The sequence below is a fragment of the Musca domestica genome, unplaced genomic scaffold (assembly GCF_030504385.1).
Source record: "Musca domestica strain aabys unplaced genomic scaffold, Musca_domestica.polishedcontigs.V.1.1 1, whole genome shotgun sequence".
Taxonomy (NCBI): domain Eukaryota; kingdom Metazoa; phylum Arthropoda; class Insecta; order Diptera; family Muscidae; genus Musca; species Musca domestica.
In genome coordinates, this window is record NW_026712114.1 from 42,425,313 (window position 1) to 42,447,325 (window position 22,013).

The 22,013-nt window shown below is 33.2% G+C and overlaps 1 protein-coding gene across 11 annotated transcripts in view; it reads right to left on the reverse strand.

Moving 5' to 3' along the window:
* Positions 1-22,013, reverse strand: part of LOC101893201 (diacylglycerol kinase theta) — an 85,172-nt gene that overhangs the window by 31,440 nt on the left and 31,719 nt on the right. For 7 of the 11 annotated variants that reach the window (XM_059123173.1, XM_059123183.1, XM_059123147.1 and 4 more), the window contains exons 3-8: positions 15,192-15,271; positions 15,022-15,124; positions 14,846-14,952; positions 14,298-14,382; positions 10,057-10,260; positions 4,614-6,443 (exon numbers count right to left, since the gene is read on the reverse strand). In XM_059123173.1, coding sequence (XP_058979156.1) covers positions 4,614-6,443; positions 10,057-10,260; positions 14,298-14,382; positions 14,846-14,952; positions 15,022-15,124; positions 15,192-15,271 — 2,409 coding nt within the window. The remainder of the gene's footprint in view (positions 1-4,613; positions 6,444-10,056; positions 10,261-14,297; positions 14,383-14,845; positions 14,953-15,021; positions 15,125-15,191; positions 15,272-22,013) is intronic. The other 4 variants (XM_020036537.2, XM_020036532.2, XM_059123178.1 and 1 more) reach the window with 3 other exon arrangements.

Here is a 22,013-nt window from a genome sequence, read left to right on the forward strand (position 1 = left end):
ATTCGATATATTGATTATTTTTGCTACATTTTTTCACGGATTTGTCTAAAAATTGGTATTTGTAGGTTATGATGGGTTCTAACTCCGGTGGCGAAAGATTATATGCATATGTCCACGTTTTTATATATCCCCATATAATGGTACTCCCAGATATTGGGTATTTTGATGCTTTTTGCAACATTTTCCCACGAATTTGTCTAAAAATTAGTATTTGTGGATCATAATGGGTTCTAGCTCATGTGGCGAAACATTGTATGTATAGGTCCACGTTTTTGTATAGCCCCATATAATGGTACCTCCCGATTTTCGATATTTTGATGACTTTTGCCACATTTTCCCAAGATTTTTTACTAAACTAGAGTTATTCCCGAATGGACGAAGTCTGTTTCAGGGCATTTTGAGCTAATTTTGATTTTTGCCATATTTTTCACGGATTTGTCTAAAAATTGGTATTTGTAGGTCATAATAGATTCTTGCTTCGGCGGCAGAACATTGAGTCACATATTGCCACGAAATTGTTTCAAATTTGAACTCAGAATCACAAAAGATAACAATTTTTGTAGTATAAAGTTGTCCATATAGGTACCCATTTTGGCATGGCCCCCATAAAACGGACTCACTCATATTATGGTTTTTTGAAAAATTTGACTGCATTATCCAAACGGCCTCACTGGTATTTGTAGTTTGAAGTGAATTCAAGATACTTTTATATAAAAATGTTTTATTTACCTAATGGTGAGACTTCGGCCCGGCCGAATTTAGTTTTTCTACTTGTTTTGAAATTTACCTCAGTATCATCAGCCCGCATATTCCAATTATTAACATTGCAATTAGTGTAGTTGGATATTGGAAATAATCTCGCTTTTTATGAAAATTGATGACTAAAAAGTTAACTCTTTGAGCGAGACGTACTAGAAGAAGCGGACCAATACATATCATCTTCATGCGAGATATGTTCTATACCGAATATAATATAATATAATATAATATAATATAATATAACTAGCTGAACCCGGTGCGCTTCGCTACCCCTTTTGATTTTATATGCATTCAAAATTTTATTTACGAATATATGTTGGATAAAGAAAACAAATTTAAAAATTAAAAAAAAAATATTGCACTAATTTAATGCGTTAATAAACAAAATCACTACAAAAGCAGTAACATGACATGCATACATTTGTCCTTTGGATTTATTTGTCCTTTGGATTTATTTATTTCATAGCAAATACCAAGCGTGCAGGAAACTGCATTTTTTTAAGTAGAGTGTCATTTCTATTGCAGTTAGTGAATTCGAGATAGCAACATACTTCGCCGTAATAAGCGTATTTCAAATAAATTGTTGTGTTGTTTTTTAGTGTTAGCCTAAGGCGTTTTGGGTCAATGGTTCTTATTAAAATCATATCCCAATCTGATCCGATTTAAATATAATTTTAAAAAAATTACTTTTACACCAAACTCCGCCACACCTTTCATATTTCATTGAAATTGGTGCGTCAAATATGTGAAATCGGCCGAGAATATATATATGGGAGCTATATCCAAACCTAACTAATTTCCAATTAATTTATCACATTTATTATTATAACCAAATTCCGCCACACATTCTGAATTTCATTGGAATCGGTCATATATCGTGTTTGGTGCATAATATGTATGAAATCGGCCGAAATATATATGTTAGCTATATTCAAACCTCAACTGATTTCAATATAATTTGGCAATTTTGCTGGTGCCAGATTTTGTCTCTCTCGCTTTGGGTGCATCAAATATGTGAAATCGGCTGAGTATATATATGGGAGCTATAATCACATCTGAGCGTATTTGAATATAATTTGTCAAATTTATTTTTGTATTTTGTTGGAATCGGAAATACGTATCGTGTTTTGTGCATCAAATATGTGAAATCGGCGGAAAAATATATATATGGGAGCTATATTCAAATCTGAACCGATTTTAATATAATTTGACTAATTTATTTTCTAATCAAAATCCCGTTACATATTCCAAATTTCTTTGGAATCGAACATACATATCATGTATGGTGCATAAAATACATGAAATCGGTCGAAAATATATATGAGAGCTATATCCAAATCTGAATCGATTTTAATATAATTTGACAAATGTATATTTGTTTTAATTTCCGCTACACATTCCAAATTTCATTGAAATTAGAGATTCATAGCGTGTTTGGTGCATCAAATACATGAAATCGGTCGAAAATATATATGGGAGCTATATCCAAATCTGAACCGATTTCAATTTAATTTGACAAATTTATTTTGGCTCCCAATTCCGTTACTTATTTTAAATTTCATTACAATTGGAAATACATGTCGTGTTTGGTCCACCAAATACATGAAATCGGCCGAAAATGTATATGGGAGCTATATCCAAATCTGAACCGATTTCAATATAATTTGGAAAATCAATTTTTTAGATAAAATCTATCACACGTTTCAAATTTCATTGAAATTGGGGATACATAGCGTGTTTGGTGCATCAAATGCTTGAAATCGGCCGAAAATATATATGGGAACTATATCCAAATCTGAACCGATTTCAATATAATTTGGCAAACTTATTTTTGTTCCAAATTCCGTTACGTATTCCAAATTTGGAGACTGTATCTTCAACCAATCAATAGATATGTGCATATAAAATCTAAATTTTTGGGAGGTACCTCCGGTTCTGATGCTATATCTCCAGTTCCAAGTGGAAATTCAAAAATGTATATAGCCTATGTTACTTTCAGGTGATGTTGCAGTATATATGGAAATTTTCAGGAAAATCTATTCAGCGGTTTTCGAGTCCATAAATTACAAACAAACAAACAAACAAACAAACAAACATACAAACATTTTCCTCTTTTATAGATATAGATATAATATAATATAATATAATATAATATAATATAATATATATATAATATAATATAATATAATATAATATAATATAATAGAATATAATATAATATATATAATATATATATAATATAATATAATATATATAATATAATATAATATAATATAATATAATATATATAATATAATATAATATATAATATAATATAATATATATAATATAATAAATATATATAATATAATATAATATAATATAATATAATATAATATAATATAAATATATAATATAATATAATATAATATAATATAATATAATATAATATAATAAATATAATATAATTATAATATAATATAATATAATATAAATATATATATATAATATAATTAATATATATAATATAATATAATATAATATAATATAATATAATATAATATAATATAATATAATATAATATAATATAATATAATATAATATAATATATATAATATATATAATATAATATAATATAATATAATATAATATAATATAATATAATATAATATAATATAATATAATATAATATAATATAATATAATATAATATAATATAATATAATATAATATAATATAATATAATATAATATAATATAATATAATATAATATAATATAATATAATATATATAATATAATATAATATAATATAATATAATATAATATAATATAATATAATATAATATAATATAATATAATATATATAATATAATAATATAATATAATATAATATAATATAATATAATATATATAATATAATATAATATAATATATATAATATAATATAATATAATATAATATAATATATATAATATAATATAATATAATATAATATATATAATATAATATAATATATATAATATAATATAATATAATATAATATAATATAATATAATATAATATAATATAATATAATATAATATAATATAATATAATATAATAATATAATATAATATAATATAATATAATATAATATAGGTTACCTAATAAATATTACTTTTTACGAATATTTTTCCTGAAATATTGTCTTCATCGATATCTAGTATTATCTATTTCTGGATTTTTCTCTACATACGATTAAAAATAATTCATATATTGGTAATATCCCACATATGATACCGAGTTATTTGCATGCTTTTGAAATAGTTTTAATTTTTTTTTTTTTTGCATATTAGTCTAAATACCTAATAAACATTGGAATCATGCTTCCGTTATTATACAAGTATTTAATTACATTCAACACACTTGATTTTTTGTTAGTTTGGAGTTTTAGACATGAATGATAGTTGTTTGATTGTTAGTAAGGACTGATTGTGAGAAAAACAGAGGACGATATGAATTTGTGTTAAGTTTACGAAGTGTTTGCTGCGTAATGAACAAAAAAACGTCTGAGTATACGGTGAGTGCCAAAACATGGTTATCGACAATGAATGATTATTAGCTGATTATTAATTTTGTTTAACAAAATAAAAAAAACAAAACAGAACAAACTAAATAAAAAAGGTTCAACAAATGGGTAGGAACAAAACAAAAATTGTCTAACAAAACATTTCAGGGACAAAATACAAGAAAACAAATGCGGTTAATTGAAAAATAAAAACAATACGAAAATTTTGATTTTTATTTACTTTACTATACAAAACGTAAAAAACGAAACAAAATTATAAATATTACAATTTTTAATAAAAATCATAGGGAGAAGAAAATCAAATCACCTCTACGTTTGTGATAACGTGGCTTGCGCCAACCCATCGAAAAGCGGCGCATGCGCTTCAATAGCTTGCCAAAGACATGTTCATTATCACTCAGCCTAGAACGGCTGCGGCTGCTGGCACCATCACTGATATCACCGCCACCACCATCATCACTGTGTATACCACCACCAGCACTGTCATACATGGCCGAGTGGTGGTGATAGGGCCTTAGCCGGCTGCCCAGTAGCTGTGAATACTCTTTGAGAATTTCCTCATCATCGTCCTCGTCGGCATCGCCCAAATGGTCATCACTGCGATGACGATCGCAGGTGTCATAATTATCATCATATGGCTGATAGTTGCCATCCTCATCCTGAATGGTAATTTCAATATTCTGATACATGGTATCAAGACTATAATTGCTGTGGATATTTTTGCCCTCCACTTTTGCCCCACCGCCCGAGGCATTGGAGCGTTTCGAACGTCGCCTTTGAAAGAAGCGAGCATATTTCTTGTATCTACCTCCAGGACTTTGGGCATGCAGTTTGACCCCGGGTTCCTGAAATGATTTGCTACGACCCACCGGCGACAAGGGATGGGGCGCTGTGGCCGGATGCGGTGGAATTGGTGAGGCTGGGGAACAATCGCTGGAATTCGGGGAACTCAATGCCGGATGACGATGACCTCTACTCGGAGCCGGTATCGGCTTGGCTGCAGTCTTTTGTTTCGTACTCTCAAACGCACCTAAGGCAGTGTTGGCTGAACCGCGCTTGGGCCGGCTCGGGGTACCCGGCGTGAAACCCATTGCCGCGGACAGCTGGAGATTGTGCGCATTTCTATGTCTATTTAAACTAATACGTTTCTCTATGGATGTGTTACTATTACTACTATTACAACTTAAATTGCTAAGCAGATTCATGCTTGAATCAATATCAATGTCATCGGTATTGGTCAGTTCACCGCCCGTATCGGAGGTTTCATAGAAACCTTCGTGATGGGTGGATTCGCCTTCTATATCGCCATGATATTCAATATCACTGCCCGTACCAGTACCGGGTGTTAGTTGCTGGCCACCACGGCCGCTGCTCTCATCGCTTAATACTTCGGCTGTTTTCGTTTCGATGCCACGCCGATGGGACTTGGAGGGATCCTCCGAATCCCCAACATCACAATGGTCGTAATCGTCACTAATATCACCGCCACTGACATCACATACGCCACCATCGACTTCATCATCATCGGTATTCGAGGAGAGATGCTTCCGGCCACTGCCACCACCACCTCCGGTGTATGGTATCTTATTGACTATGTTCGTATAAAATAAATGCAATGACGATGAGCTCGAAGGCGACTTTTGAATATTCTTTTGGCACTTTTTACGATTACCGGCCTTGGGAGTGTCTCGTTTACTGGCCGCCACCACCACCTCCAATGAATCTTTGATTTTTGTTTGATTTATTTGCTCTTCCACCACCTGGTCAGCGCTGGCTTCATTATCACCCGTCTTTGTATTTTCCGCATTATCATCAATGCCAATATCTTCTTCATTTATCCCCGTGGCTACTGCAATCTGTGTTGCTGTCGACGTTTCATCAGCTATCATTGGCGGTATCGGTGAGGGGGCATACGACGATGAGGGTGAAGAGGAAAGAAAAAAATTTTGTTTTGATTCTTCTAAACGCTGTCTTTGCAATAGTAAAAGCTCTTTTAAGGTTAAAGAAGGTGAAGCATTGCCATTATTACAACTCATAACTGAGGTTGCAGCAACATTTCCAACTGCCGTCATGGAAGTGGTCGTAGCTGTAGCAGCTAAAATTTCAGCACACTCAACATCGTCGTTATTAAAACCTTCTAGGCGCGAGAGGTAAACAATGCATTTACATATTTTGGTGGGGGATGAATTACAAGAAGACAGGATGTTTTTTGTTTGTTTTCGGAAAGCAAAATAATACAAAATAAAAATAGAAATTGTAAAACCAAAAAATTGGTATTTGTAACAAATGAAGTTATAAATAGGCATAAAATTAATAAAATAAGTAATGTATAAGAAATGACTTAATATCGAAAAAATTTTACAAAACAATAAAACTATTTTTGAATGCAGATCGGAAGTACAAACTTCATATGTTCTTCATTATGCTATAATAAAGATATTTCATATTTATATAAATATCTTCAAAGGAAGAATAAAATACCATTAAAGTCAGTCCAGAGCTGCCATTTAAAGCAAGTCATCAAAGCCTATAGACGGGAAGAGTAGATAATGGGATAACAAACAGGTGAACAATACATAAAATTTTAACAACATGAAAGAATACTTATACAGGGTGAGATGAAAAAACTGCAACCTACTCCAGACTGCTGTCATTTCTAAGCCACTCGTCCGAAAGCTGTTAAAATTATTCCAATGACAGCTCATTATATTGTTTACAAGCGTAGAAAATAATTTTGGTGAGAATTGTCCAGAAAAAAAGTTATTCGTGATGGAATTTATATTTGGCTGGAAAACAACAAGTGGCTATAGTTAGGACACTCCAGCATTTAAATGTGAATAAATCTTTTGTGTTTCGTACCATCGCTCGTTACCGTGATACAGGTAGCGTAGCCTGACGTCAAGAAAGTGGACCGAAGAAAACAACATCAGCAGAAATGCTTCGAAATGTAAAGAAGCGACTTAATCGAAACCCGCGTCGCAATGGCCGAAAAAGGGCTCGTAAGCTGTACAGATCGCAATATTCCATTCGGCATATATTGAAAAAAAGATCACGGGGTAAAGTCATTGAAATTCCAAAAAGTGCAAAAACTTACACCGCAGCAGAAAGAAAATAGGCTTAAAAGAGCTAAAAAGTGGCTTCGCTTGACCGAAAGTGGTGAACGGCCGAATTTGGTTTTTTACGATGAGAAAACATTCGTTGCTCAGCAGTTACAAACTGCAAACAAAATTATTGTGTTTACTTGCCAAAGAGGTCAGCTGATAATGTGCACCTTCCGTTAGCCACCAGAACTCAAGCGCCGGCCATGGTGATGGTGTGGGCCGCCATAACAGCCGATGTTCGCTCTCCGCTCGTATTAATCAACCGTGGCATTAGAATAGATGCGGAATATTATCACGAAAATATTCTGGAGGGTGTATTTTAGCCGCAGACCTTGGACATTCCAACAGGACTCAGCACCATAACACTCAGCACGCGCTACCCAAGAATGGTTACAAAATGAGGTTTATCGCTTCATTTCCAACGCACAATGACCACCAAAATCTCCGGATACCAATCCGTTGGATTTTTGTGTCTGAAGTATTGTGGAAAGCAAGGTTGGCACTAACAAATACGAAAGTGTCGCCGGGAATGGGTCAAAATACCACAGAGCAATATTCGGGCAGCGTGTGACGGTTTCATTGGCCGTTTTAAGGCCATAATTCGTGCCAAAGGTGACCAATTCGAACAAATCTAAACTTATTCTAAAATTTGATGCTATTTCCGACATTTTTTGCTTTCATTCAATAAAATTTAAAAAAAATGTAAAAATTATGGCGTTTGACTTTGTTGCAGTTTTTTTTTATCTCACCCTGTATATTGGAGCAGCAGGAAGCAATGTAGTCCGCTATACTCATTTATCCGGTTTAAGCCTAAATAATTGGGGACATTCCGCCCCCTCTCTCTGTATCCGTTGTATCTCACCGAGACCTATCTATAATAAATACGGTTATGACAGACCACGCAAATGACCATGGGCCGGTTCAATTCCAGCCAAGAGTATACGGAGCAAACATTCCTAGTAATGTTGCTTCCAACTCAAAAAAATGGTCCACGGAATGTTCCTCCGAGCCTTCCCGACACATCTAATCATCGCATCGGTAGACTTTTTCAAGATTACTCTCTATTCCTAACTCTCCAACCTCTGCTAACATGTTTGATTTTCGTTCGGCTGCAGTTGTATTACCGTCTCCGAAAATACTTCCTGCTACCCAAGCTTCAAAGAGAGCAGTTTTCTGAAGTGTCAATTATTGAACCCTGTGAATTAAGGTCAATTAGTTTTCCCATGTTTAAGGAATGTGATGCACATTTTTATAAAATTGTGGAATACTGGCTGGCAATTATGTGGAAATGCAGTACAAAACAGCCTATTTTGATTGATTTTTAAATTTAGAGGATATTTCCCACACAAGTGAATATGTTATAATATGAAAATCATACTCTTGGTTTTTAAGCATATTTTCGAGATAGTGAGGAAATCTAATTGTATATTTTTCAAAATTTCCTGATACTCTTTTTCGGAAGTAATGTAATATATTGCAGTTATAATTTGTAATATTTCATGTATATTACGAGAATTCCATACGACACATTTCAATTGTAATTCGAATATTTCATTTATAATTAGTTTCATTTTATTTGAAATTCTAATTATTTAATGTAACGTATAAGCAAGTCACATTGTCCTTCTCATTGTTATACGTTTTTGCGATTTAAGACAAGGTTTTTCTTTTTCAAAATTTCAGATCTGAAAATAACATAGGATCTGCATTCAAAAAGGCGTGTTCATAAAAAATCAGAATAAAACATAAAATTTAGAAATCTTTCCTTAAAACAAAATATTTTTTGAAATAAAAATATTATAAAATAATGTAAAATAAAATTACATAAAGCAAAATAAATTTTGGAATATTTTGCTGCATATGATGTACTATGGAGGTAAAATGTGCTTTTTTTTGGTAATGGTTCATTATTATTTTTTGTCGGTGAATTTCGAATGAGTGAGAGTTTGTGTGAATGTGTGGACTATGAAAGTGTAAGCCTTTTCGAATTTCAAATAATGTTGTTGTTGTTGTTGATGACGTTAATTTTGGTGGAAAATATTGCAAATGATTGTTTTCGTGGAAAAGTGTGAAAATGGGGAAATGCAATGAAAAGTGATATGATGAAATTTAAATGGAAAATTTTCAAAAATAATGTTTCAATTTTGAAATTTGGTGTATGAAATTCTGGTTCCAGGGGTTGTGGGAAAATAGTACAACAACGAAAACACATATAAATACACATACGCACATTCACACACGCACAGATGTACATACAACAGCAACAACAAAAAAGAGACATAGCGCACAACTACTTGTCAAGCTGTCACTTCAATCAATATTGATTGAATGAATTGAGGAAATGTTGTGGATATGTCAATTTTAGGTGTCAACGATGATGGATGAATTTAAATGGAAATTTGTTTTTTTTTTTTTTTTTTGGGGGGGGAGGTGATTCGTTAACTATGTATGGGAGAAGGATTTCATGAATGAAATGAGAGAAAAAAAGTTAAATGCAAGTTCTAGCATTTTTTTTTTTCAATTTTGCACCATATAAATTATTACAACATCATATGTATGCTTTTTTCGTTCTTTTTTTTATTTTTTGTTTTGTTTGCTGAGGCGTTGTTTTTTTTTTTTTTTTTTGTGAAAAAGTTTTTCTGTACTTACGGCATGAATAGTCGCGAACTAAATTCGATTCGGATTCGGTTTTTCGAACACCCATTATTTCTTTAATTGGCACCTCGGTACGTGGTATTGAAACACAATGCGGAGGTAAATATATCGGTTGTAAACAACCGAATGTACATTCGGTTGGCAGGTACATGCGACATCCAGCGTGTGTGACCAGACCACACCATTCGCAGCGATAGCCTGAAAAGAAATAAAATATTAGAGACGATAAAAAAAATAGTCGATTTTCGGTCGAGCAGCACTTGTCGTGATATTTTCATGGACATCGGAAAAATCTTGATATTAAGTTTCAGGTTTCAGATTTCTTTTATTCAGAGACCTAGAATGACATTTGATTTTTTCATTTTTTAGTTCCGACGCTTTCCTCAAAAAAAAAACTCAGTTTGTTGGGAGATTTTGACTCAGTTTTAAAACATTTTAAGTTTATGTTCAAAAAATTTAAACAAATAATTTTTAAAAATGATAAAACTTTTTTCGATTTTGTGGCAAGAAATGGCTTTGTCATTCCTCGAAATATACATTATAGACCCCACAAAGTATATATATTCTTGATCAGCATATAATTCTATGTCGATTTAGCAAAGTCTGTCCGTCTGTGGAAATCACTCTAGCTTCCAAACGAAATGAAGTAAGTTGATAAAAAATTTACTCAAATGTGTATTATGTCTGCAGGACTTTTGGTATTGAAAATGGGCCATCGTATAGGCTCGTATAGCCTACATATAACGGTACCCCCCGATATTCAGAATTTTGATGATTTTAGCTACATTATTTACCGGAATTGTTTCCAAATTGGTATTTGAGGTTCGTAATGCACACTACAACCTACGACAGGAAATGAGCCATGTAGGTCCACGTCTTAGTATAGCCCCCAACGGTACCTCCCGATATTGGGTATTAAGGTGATTTTAGAGGCATTATTTACCGGAACTATTTCAAATTTGGTATATGAAGTTCGTAATAAAAACTGCAGCCTATGACAGAAAATTGTCTGTGCAGGTCCACGTCTTCGTATAGGCCCCATATAACGGTACATCCCCCCTCGATATTCAGTATTTTGCTGTCTTTATCGACATTATTTACCGGAACTATTTCAAATTTTGTAATTGAAGTTCGTAATGAGTACTACAGCCTATGACAAAAAATTGTCTGTGCAGGGCCACGTCTTCGTATAGCCCCCATATAACGCCCCCCCACTATATGGGGTTTTTTGATGATTATAGCTACATTAAAAAAAAAAATTCCAAGTTTCGCATTTGAATATTTTAAAAGCTTATGAGTATATATATAATCAATTTTAGTTTAAAAGTCAAAATCTAAAATCGATTTTTTACTGATGGGACAAAATCAGAAGATCGAAAACTTGATTTTTTCTACGTATCCCTAGATTGAATGTGTGAACACCAATCTTACATAGAATTCCGAATAAATAGAAAGAGAAATAATAGATTTTAACCATTCTAAAATTACAGACCACCACAATCTTGTCGTGGGGTAATATGGTTGAGGAAAATTTCCAGCAATTTTTCAACGACTACATATTCTTCTACATGGGCTGCGGAGAAGAGATTGCAAATAAATCTACAGATGGATAGACCTACTTACAGCATCTTTGTGTCGTCAGCATAAGACACTTCTATCTTCGATAAATTTAAAACCGGGAACCAATATGTCCAATTTTAACTATATCTATGTTGAGAAATATGCTGTTTGAAGAAAAACGCTCACTGGGTTCACATATGTTGAAACTAGTTATAACCCTAACATATGCGAACCTAGTGAGCAAAAAGAAAGAAATGGTTCCTTATATCCTATTCTCATACCGGATATACAGTTGTTTTTGCCATTTGTCAAATTTGAAGACAATTGGACTCTTATTTCAGGTTTTTTATTATTTTTCAGAATTGTAACCCTTAGGGAGGAGGTACTAGAAGGAGAAGTTGAACAAAATCAAACGAACCTTTCTCTTTCTGCGAGGTCAATTATTTGGTTTAATCTTTTTTATTTTTTGTGAGGGAGGTACCAGAAGGAGTCAAGTTTGATTATACGATTACGATGTACCAAGCTTGAACCAAGTCGAACATATACCTTAAGGGCTATTGTAAACCCAAGTCAGAGAGACAGACGCACATCATTAGAACGACTTCTACTATTCTGAAACGGATTTTCTCCGAAGGGTTATGGGGTCTGTATGGTCATGGTGACCATAACAATATGGCTATAGCTACCATATTGCTATGGTCACCGACAATGTCAATGATCAATTTTTAATTATTACCTAAACAGTCAGCTTAAAAAATAAATTTTTGGGCCTCCCCAAAATGGTCTAGAAAGATATCTGGCTACGTCGGTGGCTAAATGTGCTCTTATCGGACGTTGATGCCTTTAATTTGGTGGATAAATAGCAGACTTTTCAGTTTTGGCCCCCAAAGAGTTAATAACTTTAAATTTAGCACTTTATGTTCACTGAGAGTACAAGAGACGGCATTAGCCTCAGTTTGTCGTAGCGTGTGAGGATTTGCAAGTCATTGTATTAATATTTGCGACTTTTTAAAATGTTAAAAATTTGTGAGAATGTGGTAAATATTCCCATTCTTATACCCTACACCACATAGTGGTAAGGGTATTATGCCTTTGTAACATGGAGAAGGAAGCGAGATAGACTAATATTTACTTTTGAGAATCTTCATAAAATCACATTCTGAACCGATTTAGCATGTCAGTCCGCCTGTCCGTCCGTATGTCCACGTATTCTTGTATTTTGCATTTATTATCCGATTGAGATGAAAATTTCCAAGCAATATTGGTTTGACCCAAGGATTAATCCTATTGATTTTTTTTGATAATCGGATCAGATTTAGATATAGCTCCAATTCGGGTTATTTGTGCACCAGATGGCCAATATAAATCCAAATGACCTGAATTTTGGCACATCCAACCGAATTCAGCCTAGAAGCAAGTACATCAAATTTAATGAAAATCGTTTAAGATATAGCTATAGGTCCCTTATATATGTTTCATCCGATTTGTTGTTAAATCTATATATCAAATACAACCCAGAAATACCTCTGCCAAATTTTATCAATATCGGCTCGGTATATTCAATCCATTTCGGGTGAATTGTGCACCAAATGGCCAATATTAATCCAAAAGTCCTGTATTTTGGCACATCCAAAATAATTACGTCTAGAAACAGTACATCAAATTTGGTGAAAGTCGATAAAGGTATAGCTATGGCTCCCATATAAATGTTTCGTCCGATATGGTGTTTAAGTCCCTCACATTCGTAATATTCATTCGACAAAATTGATATTTGGTACAAGAGCTCGGAAATACCTCTGCCAAATTTTATCAAGATCAGTTCAGATTTATATATAGCTCCCATATATATATTCAACTGATTTCGGGTTAATTGTGCACCAAATAGCCAATATCTGCTCAAAACATAGCTGCAGTTCCCATATATTTAGCGATTTAGCGATGTCCGTCTGTCTGTCTGTTGTAATCACGATATCTTTCGAAAGAATTGAGATAGAAGGCTAAAATTTTACACACATGTTTGTTTTTGCAGTAGGCAGGTTAAGTTCGGATCTGGGCCATGTAGGTCCACGTTTTCATATAGCCCCATATAACGGTACCTCAAGATATTCGGTATTTTGATGATTTTAGCGACATTATTCACCGGAATTGTTTCAAATTTGATATTTGCAGTTCGAAATAGATACTACAGCCTAAGACAGAAAATTGTCTATGCAGGTCCACGTCTTCGTATAGCCCCCATATAACGGTACCTCCCTATATTCGGTATTTTGATGAGTTTAGGTACAATACCCACAGAAATTGTTTGAAGTGTCGTATTTGAAGTTCGTAATGGATGCTACAGCCTATGACAGAAAATTGTGTATTCTGGTCCAGGTCTTCGCACAGCTAACGGTACCTGCCTAAATACGATATTTTGATGTTTTTAGCTGCATTATTCATCGTTATTTCAACTTTCCACTTTGAATATGGTAATGGTTTATGACAAACAATGCCTATGTAGGTCCACGTCGTATAGACCCCAATATAACGGCTATATTCGGTATTTTTAAAATTTTAACAGAATTTTTTAGGAATTTTATTTTTTGAAAATTTCCAAATTCGTTCCAAATGGTGGAGGGTATTCAAAGTTCGGCCCGAACCTACAGCTTTTCAATTTGTTAATTTGTATTACTTACCTGTTAGGCATTCTGAAGACCAACAGGTCTTTTTGCAGTAAACACATTTTGAATTTGATGGTAGATTGCCCTCTCGCCAATGATGCTGTTAGAAATTGAAATGGAATAAGATAAATACCTAAATACACATTATAAATATAATCGAATGCGACTATAACGAAAAAATGAAATCCTAAAATTCATGAACCATGAAATTTAAATAACAAAATTTAACAAAAAAAATTATTGTAAATATATATTATGTTGCCGTAATTTTTTATATTGGTAAAACTATTAAAATAATTTTTGACAATCCTTCCAAATGAAAATATCAATCAGTTAGAAGCTGACAATCATGCTACTGTTTTCCCTTGACCAAAATTTTATAGCAAAGAGTATTTAAAGAGAACGCCATACTTGTGTGTGATTTCAAATTTTTTTTTCTGCAAGTTTTACTAGTTTTTTTCAAATAAAGACGATAAAAGGAGATCAACATAGTACTATAAGATTTCGTAATAACCGCATTCGACGTTTCAATATTAAGAAAGTAACACATCCGCACAACTTACTTGATGCTTCACATTCAATAGCTCCTTGCCGGGTACATAGGTGGCATTTTCTGTACAATCTGGTACAGCGAAATCTTGGCACTCGAGATGTGCATAATATTCACAAACTATTCGAAGAAAGGAAATCAATTACAAATATTTTAACTGAGAATTAAAAATCAATCAAAAGCACTCACCTATGCAATGTACAGAAGGTGCATCATCCAAACGCTTGCGACATACTGTGCAGAATTTCTTTTTGTGTTGTGTGGGTTCCGACCAGCAATGAGCCACGGGATTCTGGAAACAAGAGAACAATTAATTATAATAAAAATCATTTTCATTATGGGAATCTGGTGCCACTTACCTTAATAATACACGGTGCAATGCCGGAGCAAGGTGTCACAACATTTGTGACACATCGTTCATGTATTATAAAGTTGCATACTGCAAAAAAAAAAAAACAAACGGAATAACATTAATTAATAAATTTATTGAATCTTAGTAAATATTAAATTAAATAAATTAGAAATTTATTCATAATCGAATTTAACTTTAATGGATCAAAATTTAAAAAAAAAATTAGAGTACCGTTATATGGGGCTTAGATATACAAGTGGAGCTATCTTCACAATTTTTTTTATGGAGAGATCCTATCTGCTCGGAAATTAAAATGTCAAATTTACACATAGATAAGATCGCAATTACAGTCGAATTTTTGTCATGAGAAATTATTTATCTCAAAACATTAAAAAAATGAAGAAGTAAAAAAAAAAAACAAACGGAATAACATTAATTAATAAATTTATTGAATCTTAGTAAATATTAAATTAAATAAATTAGAAATTTATTCATAATCGAATTTAACTTTAATGGATCAAAATTTAAAAAAAAAATTAGAGTACCGTTATATGGGGCTTAGATATACAAGTGGAGCTATCTTCACAATTTTTTTTATGGAGAGATCCTATCTGCTCGGAAATTAAAATGTCAAATTTACACATAGATAAGATCGCAATTACAGTCGAATTTTTGTCATGAGAAATTATTTATCTCAAAACATTAAAAAAATGAAGAAGTAACGTTCTATCGGAAAATATTTAATACCGAACGACAATATGTTTCCGATAATTAATTTCCGTTTTTTGAGAATATCACCCCACAATTTTTTACCCTACACCCCATTATGGCTACAGGCTATAGTTTAGAGTTGTGCAAATCTAATTCGATGGAACGAACTAGTTTCTTATCTAGTTCCGCGTATGAGTGATATGAAAAATATGATCTGTTTTTAATCACTCATACTTTCAGGAATTTGTGCGCTGCACTAGAATGGGGCAACTCTAGTACAGTTGTGTTAATCTGTTCAGAGTTTTCAAACAACCGTAGTCCCCGGAACTAAAAGGTATTCCATATTGAACGCAATTTTTAAATTTGACACCATTCGAAATGTCATTGTTTGACATATGGACAATTGTTATTGTTTGCTAGTAGAAGGAGAGATTTAAGAATGAACAACGCTTTCTCATTGTGAAATTATTTTACCAAAATGGTGAAAATTTTGACTCAGAAACTGAAGCCAGCTGACCACGGACAGCAAAGCGACTTCGTTAATGGAATACTGGAGAGATAACATAAAAATTATGATTTTGACAAGGCCCATTATCTTGATGAAAATCCTCGAGTGATTCACGAGAAGCAAATGTATCCTCATCATGTCACTGTGTGGTGTAGGTTTTGGGCTGGAGGAATATATCTTTTTATAACCTCCACAATAATATGGAGGGTATATTAAGTTTGTCATTCCGTCATTTGTCACACCTCGAAATATACATTTTAGAACCCACAAAGTATATATATTCTTGATCAGCATAAAATTCTATGTCGATTTAGCGATGTCCGTCCGTCTGTCCCTCTGTGGAAATCACTCTAGTTTCCGAACTCTAGTTTTACTCACATGTTCATTATGTTTGTAGGACTTTTGGTATTGTAAATTAGCCATGTAGATCCACGTTTTGGTATAGCCCCCATATAATTGTACTTCCCTATATTCGGTATTTTGAAGATTTTAGTGACATTATTCAGCGGAATTATTTTAAATTTAGTATTTGAAGTTCGTAATAGATACTACAGCCTATGACAGAAAATTGTCTGTGCAGGTCCCGGTCTTAATATAGCCCCCATATAACGGCACCTCCCGATATTCGGTATTTTAATGATTTTAGCGATATTATTCACCGGAATTGTTTCTAACTTGATATTTGAAGTTCATAATGGCTACTACAGCCTTTGTCAGCAATTGTCTATGCAGATCCAGGTCTTGGTATAGGCGCCATATATCAATACCTCCCTATATTTAGTTTTTTGACGATTTTAGGTATAATATTCATCGAAATTGTTTGAAATTTCGTATTTGAAGTTCCTAACAGGTAAAACAGCCTATGACAGAAAATTGTCTATGTAGGTCCAGGTCATAGTTTATAAAACAAAAATCCATTGAAGGTATTTCCAATGAAGAAAAAACTTTGAAAGGGAAATGCATTTTTCAATGATTTCTACACGTTGAAATGATGAAGGAAAAAGTTATCTCACACACACATATGTATACATAGATACACAAACACATATGTATATATCATACATATATTCTCTTAACGAAGCAATAGTTCGTGTTTTATTTCATTCATAATCGGCTGACATCGCTGCTGGTGTTTCTTCGGGTGTATTTACGGGTTCTGTTGCTACCGCTGCCGTTGCCGTTGCTCTCCTTGGTGTTGTTGCTGCTGATTCATTGTGGGAAAACTAGGACGGTGACCTGACGTTTTTCAGTTCTCTACTGACGTCATGAATGAACTCATTCATGTCCGTGTAGTTTTGTGATATTGGCCGCTTAGTTGTTGTCGTTGTTGCTGCTGTTGCTCTGATTATTGTTGTTGTAGTCACTGTTGCTGTTGGCATTTCAGCTAACAACTTTTTGTTTATACAAGTGTGCGCGAACCCCGCTGTTTGTGTTGTCGCTTCGTTCTAATTGTTGCTGCTGCTGCAGTTGTCTCTTCTGCCGTCTCCATCTCCTTCTCTTTCACCCGAGAATTGACAAAGAGCAGCACCCCAGCGACATTCAGTTTTGTGCATACAATGTAAAAACGCTGATTTCAAAATGCTTTCATTTCAGACAAACAGACAGGCTGGCAGGCTGACTGGCTGGCGGACTGAACGTTGAGGACGGAACTGTTGTTTCGTAAGCGTTCCTTTTGCTGCATTCGTGTATGTATGTGCGAGATGCCTTTGTGTGCGTATTGTATTGCTGTTTGCGTTTTTTTTTTTTTTATTTTGTTTTTTTTTTTTTTTTTTTTTGTCGTCACAAGCTTTACTGTCATTTATTCATGGTTGTTCCATTTATAGCTTGAGGATATTAGCGTTTTTAACTGAATTTTGGTTGCCAGATCTGAAGCAACGTTGTTGTATGCTGCCGCCGCTTTTCTTTTCAGTGTTCACTTGTTTTTTATGGCAAATCGCTCTTGTTCTTCTTGTCGTTATCAGTTGAGTGGGTGAGGTATTGCTTTTCTTAACAAATAATGCCAGTTGTTTGATCAAAATGAGGATGATGACGACGACGATGACGCTGACGATGATACTTCAGCTGTCGAAGGAGATATTTGTTAAATTTTGAGGTCAATTGGGAAATGTTTGTGTAATTTCGCTTCTTACTTGCCATGGATAATTAGTCAAAGAGCACAGAAGGAAAAGTGTACATACACACATGTATGTGTGAGATTGATTGAATTCACATATCTAATTGAATTTGCATGTTGGTGTTAGGACTTGGGGTTTGATTTCGATATGAGTTATTGGTATTGAGTTATGTGGTTAAGGGATAACTGAAAATCATAGCTTAATTTAATCTAATAACTAAATAGTGTCAATTTTCACTTCTATTAATAGCTTTCAGGGTAGAAAGGAAATATAGATTTCTTTGTTCTTGTTTAAGGCGAATTACGGAATTTGTCTCTACTTTGTTATCTTTATTTCAATATCCTTGAATTGGTTAAATGGAGAGTTCTTGAAAGAATGTTTTTAAATTTTTTGATAAGAAAATATATTAAAATCCAAGGCTTCAATGGCCCTTGAAAATATTATTTAGAAAAATCCATGATTTTTAAAGATCGAAGAAAAAAAAATAGTTAAAAAACAATGACTGTGATAGTCCCTGGAAAATTAATAAAAACGTCCCGACTGTAATATAAAATTTTTTTTAAAATATTCACGACAATGATAGTTTTTGGAAAAATTAAAAACAAATTAATTGAAAAATCCATGACAATGATAGTTTTTGGAAAAAAATCATTAAAAATCTACGACAATGATAGCCTTGGAAGAAACTATTCAAAGTATACAGGAGTGTGAAGTTCTTGGATAAAATATCAGAATAATCCAGCAATTTGGAAACCAAATAATTGAAAAATTCAAGCCTGTAATAGTCTTTGGAGGAAAAATTAAAAAAATTCACCACTTTAAAAGTTCTTGAAAAATTTTTTTAAAAACCTAAGACTTTGATGATCCTCAAAAATAATATTAAGAAAATTTCATGATTACAGCCCTTGAAAATTAATTGAAAAACCATCTATTTCACACAAATTATTTTAAAACAAGTTAGGTTTGCCGACAGACGTGAACCCTCAACCAATGTTCATTAACTTGTGCTATGATAATTCAAAATGTTGACCCTCTATGTTTGGGAGGTGGGATAAGAAGCGGGTCAATATGTATCCACTTCGTATCTGACTTAAATCTAATATAAATATTATAATGTACAAGATTTGGACTATATCGATACGATTTTGACTATAGACCATATATACCAGATTTAGTGAAACGAAGAATTCCACTTCATCTTGTATTGAAGAAACTTTGGGAGGGATGTGCAAAGTCGAAACTCAAACATTTTAAAGATAACCGTACATTTATTTTTAATTTTATTCAAATACAAAATGGATACATTGCATATTTAAATATTAAAATATATAATATAAGTTTGAAAGGAATCTGTGACTTGTTTCTCAAGTTATGAGAGACATAAATATTGAAAATTGTGGCCCTTTGAGGGGAGGCACCCAAAGGGGTGGGCCGAGATCTATCATCTTCATAACAGATCTTGAAATTTAAGGAGAATCGGATGTTTATTTTGCATTTTATGATCTTTTTGTTTACAAAATGTTCACCCCTTTGTGGTGAAGGTACCAGAATCAAAATACTCACAGGAGATCTCGTGTTAGTAGAAATATTGGTATGTGATGAGCTTTATGATTATTCATAATTTTAACCCGTTGTGGGTGAGGTAGCAGAAACTAGTCTTCCTTCTTTAAATCAGATCTTGTGTTTATAGAAATTTTGCTATCTATGAGCTTCACGTTTATTCAAAATTTTGATACGTTGTGGGAAAGGTTCCAGAAGGAGTGGACCGTTCTATCCGTTTTCCATACCAGATATTGTGTTGGTAGAAATATTGAGAGAGAAATTTGGGCTGATACTACATATATGATGAGCAATAACCGCAAAATCGGATTAAGATGATATGAAGCAATATGAGCAGATCTCGATAAAATTTGGCAGAGGTATTTTCGAGCAGTATATTATGCGCCGTTGAAAATATCCTTGTTGTAGAGTGCATATTACGCATGTGAGAGACTTTAGCACCGAATCGGATGAAACATATGTATTAGAGCTTTAGCTGATTTTCACCAAACATGAATTACAGCTTTTAGTCTGAATTCGGTTGGAAGTGCCGCAATTCACTACATTTGGCCTAATATTAGCCACTTGGTGAAATCGAACAGATTTTGACGAAAATCTAAACACTTATTTCTGAGCTGTATCTGACATCTGGTACCAAAGAGGGATTAAAAGCCCCAAATCTGAAGAAACATATATATGGGAGCTATAGCTATATCTGAACCGATTTTCACCAAATTTAAAGTACTTGCTTCTAGGATGAATTGAGTCGGAATTGCCAAGAAATTGAAAAATAAACCTGATATCGGATAAAGATATATATATATGGGAGCTATATATCCTAATATGACTTCGATAAAATTTGACAGAGGTATTTTTGAACTCCATAAGTTATCTGGTACCAAATATCACACTTGTAAGTGCATACTACGCATGTGAGGTACTTAAAATCCCAAATCCGATGAAACATATATGTGAAAGCTATAGCTACCCATATATATGTATACTTGCTTCTAAACTGAATTCGGTCGAATGTGCCAAAGGTCATTTGGACTGATTATGGCTATTTGGTGCACAATTAACCCGAAGTCGTTTGAATATATATATATGGGAGCTTTATTTAAATTTGAACCAACTCTCACCAACTTCAATAGGGTTCGTCTTTGGACCAAGCAAATCTTTTTTGGAAAATTTCATCTCAGTCGGATAATAAATGCGACCTGCATTTTGTTCATAAAAATACATGCACAGCGGACGGACAGACGGATTGGCATGCAAAAATCGACGCAGAAAGTGATTCTATGAAGATCCTCAAAAGTAACTATGGGTCTATCTCGCTTCCTTCTCCATGTTACAAACAAAATCACAAAGTCATAATACCCATACCACTATGTGGTGTAGGGTGTAAATACTCAACTGCATGAGTAGAAATATTCTTAAAAATCCCTGTTTGACAGCACAAAATAGCCATAGCTTTTCTACTCACAGAAGACCTTCCATAGATCTTCCACGCATAATCCTTCAACAAATACATATCCATCTTCCTCGTTAATATTTTGGAACAAATTTTCTATGCTTGATAAAAAAAAAACTATATCTAAAAGAAAATAGTTTCGGGAAAACCATCAGAATAAAGAGGAAACATTGAAAATACAATAGCAACAACAAAAACATGAACAGCAATAAAGACAAAAGTAAAAAAGTTGAAGGAGACCATTATCATCATCATCATCGTCGTTGATGATATGCTTGTGCACATAACCAAACATACCGACAGAAAGAAAACAATTATACACACAAACATTATGTATGGTTGTGCGTAGAAGAAAATGTGTATTTGTACGTTAGTTGTGATGATGCGCGATAGCTACTATTGTTGCATGAACTAGACAATAGCTTTGCATTTTTTTTTTGCTTCGTGATAAGTAGCAAATGCTGTAAGGTAAGCAAATGGCTGCGG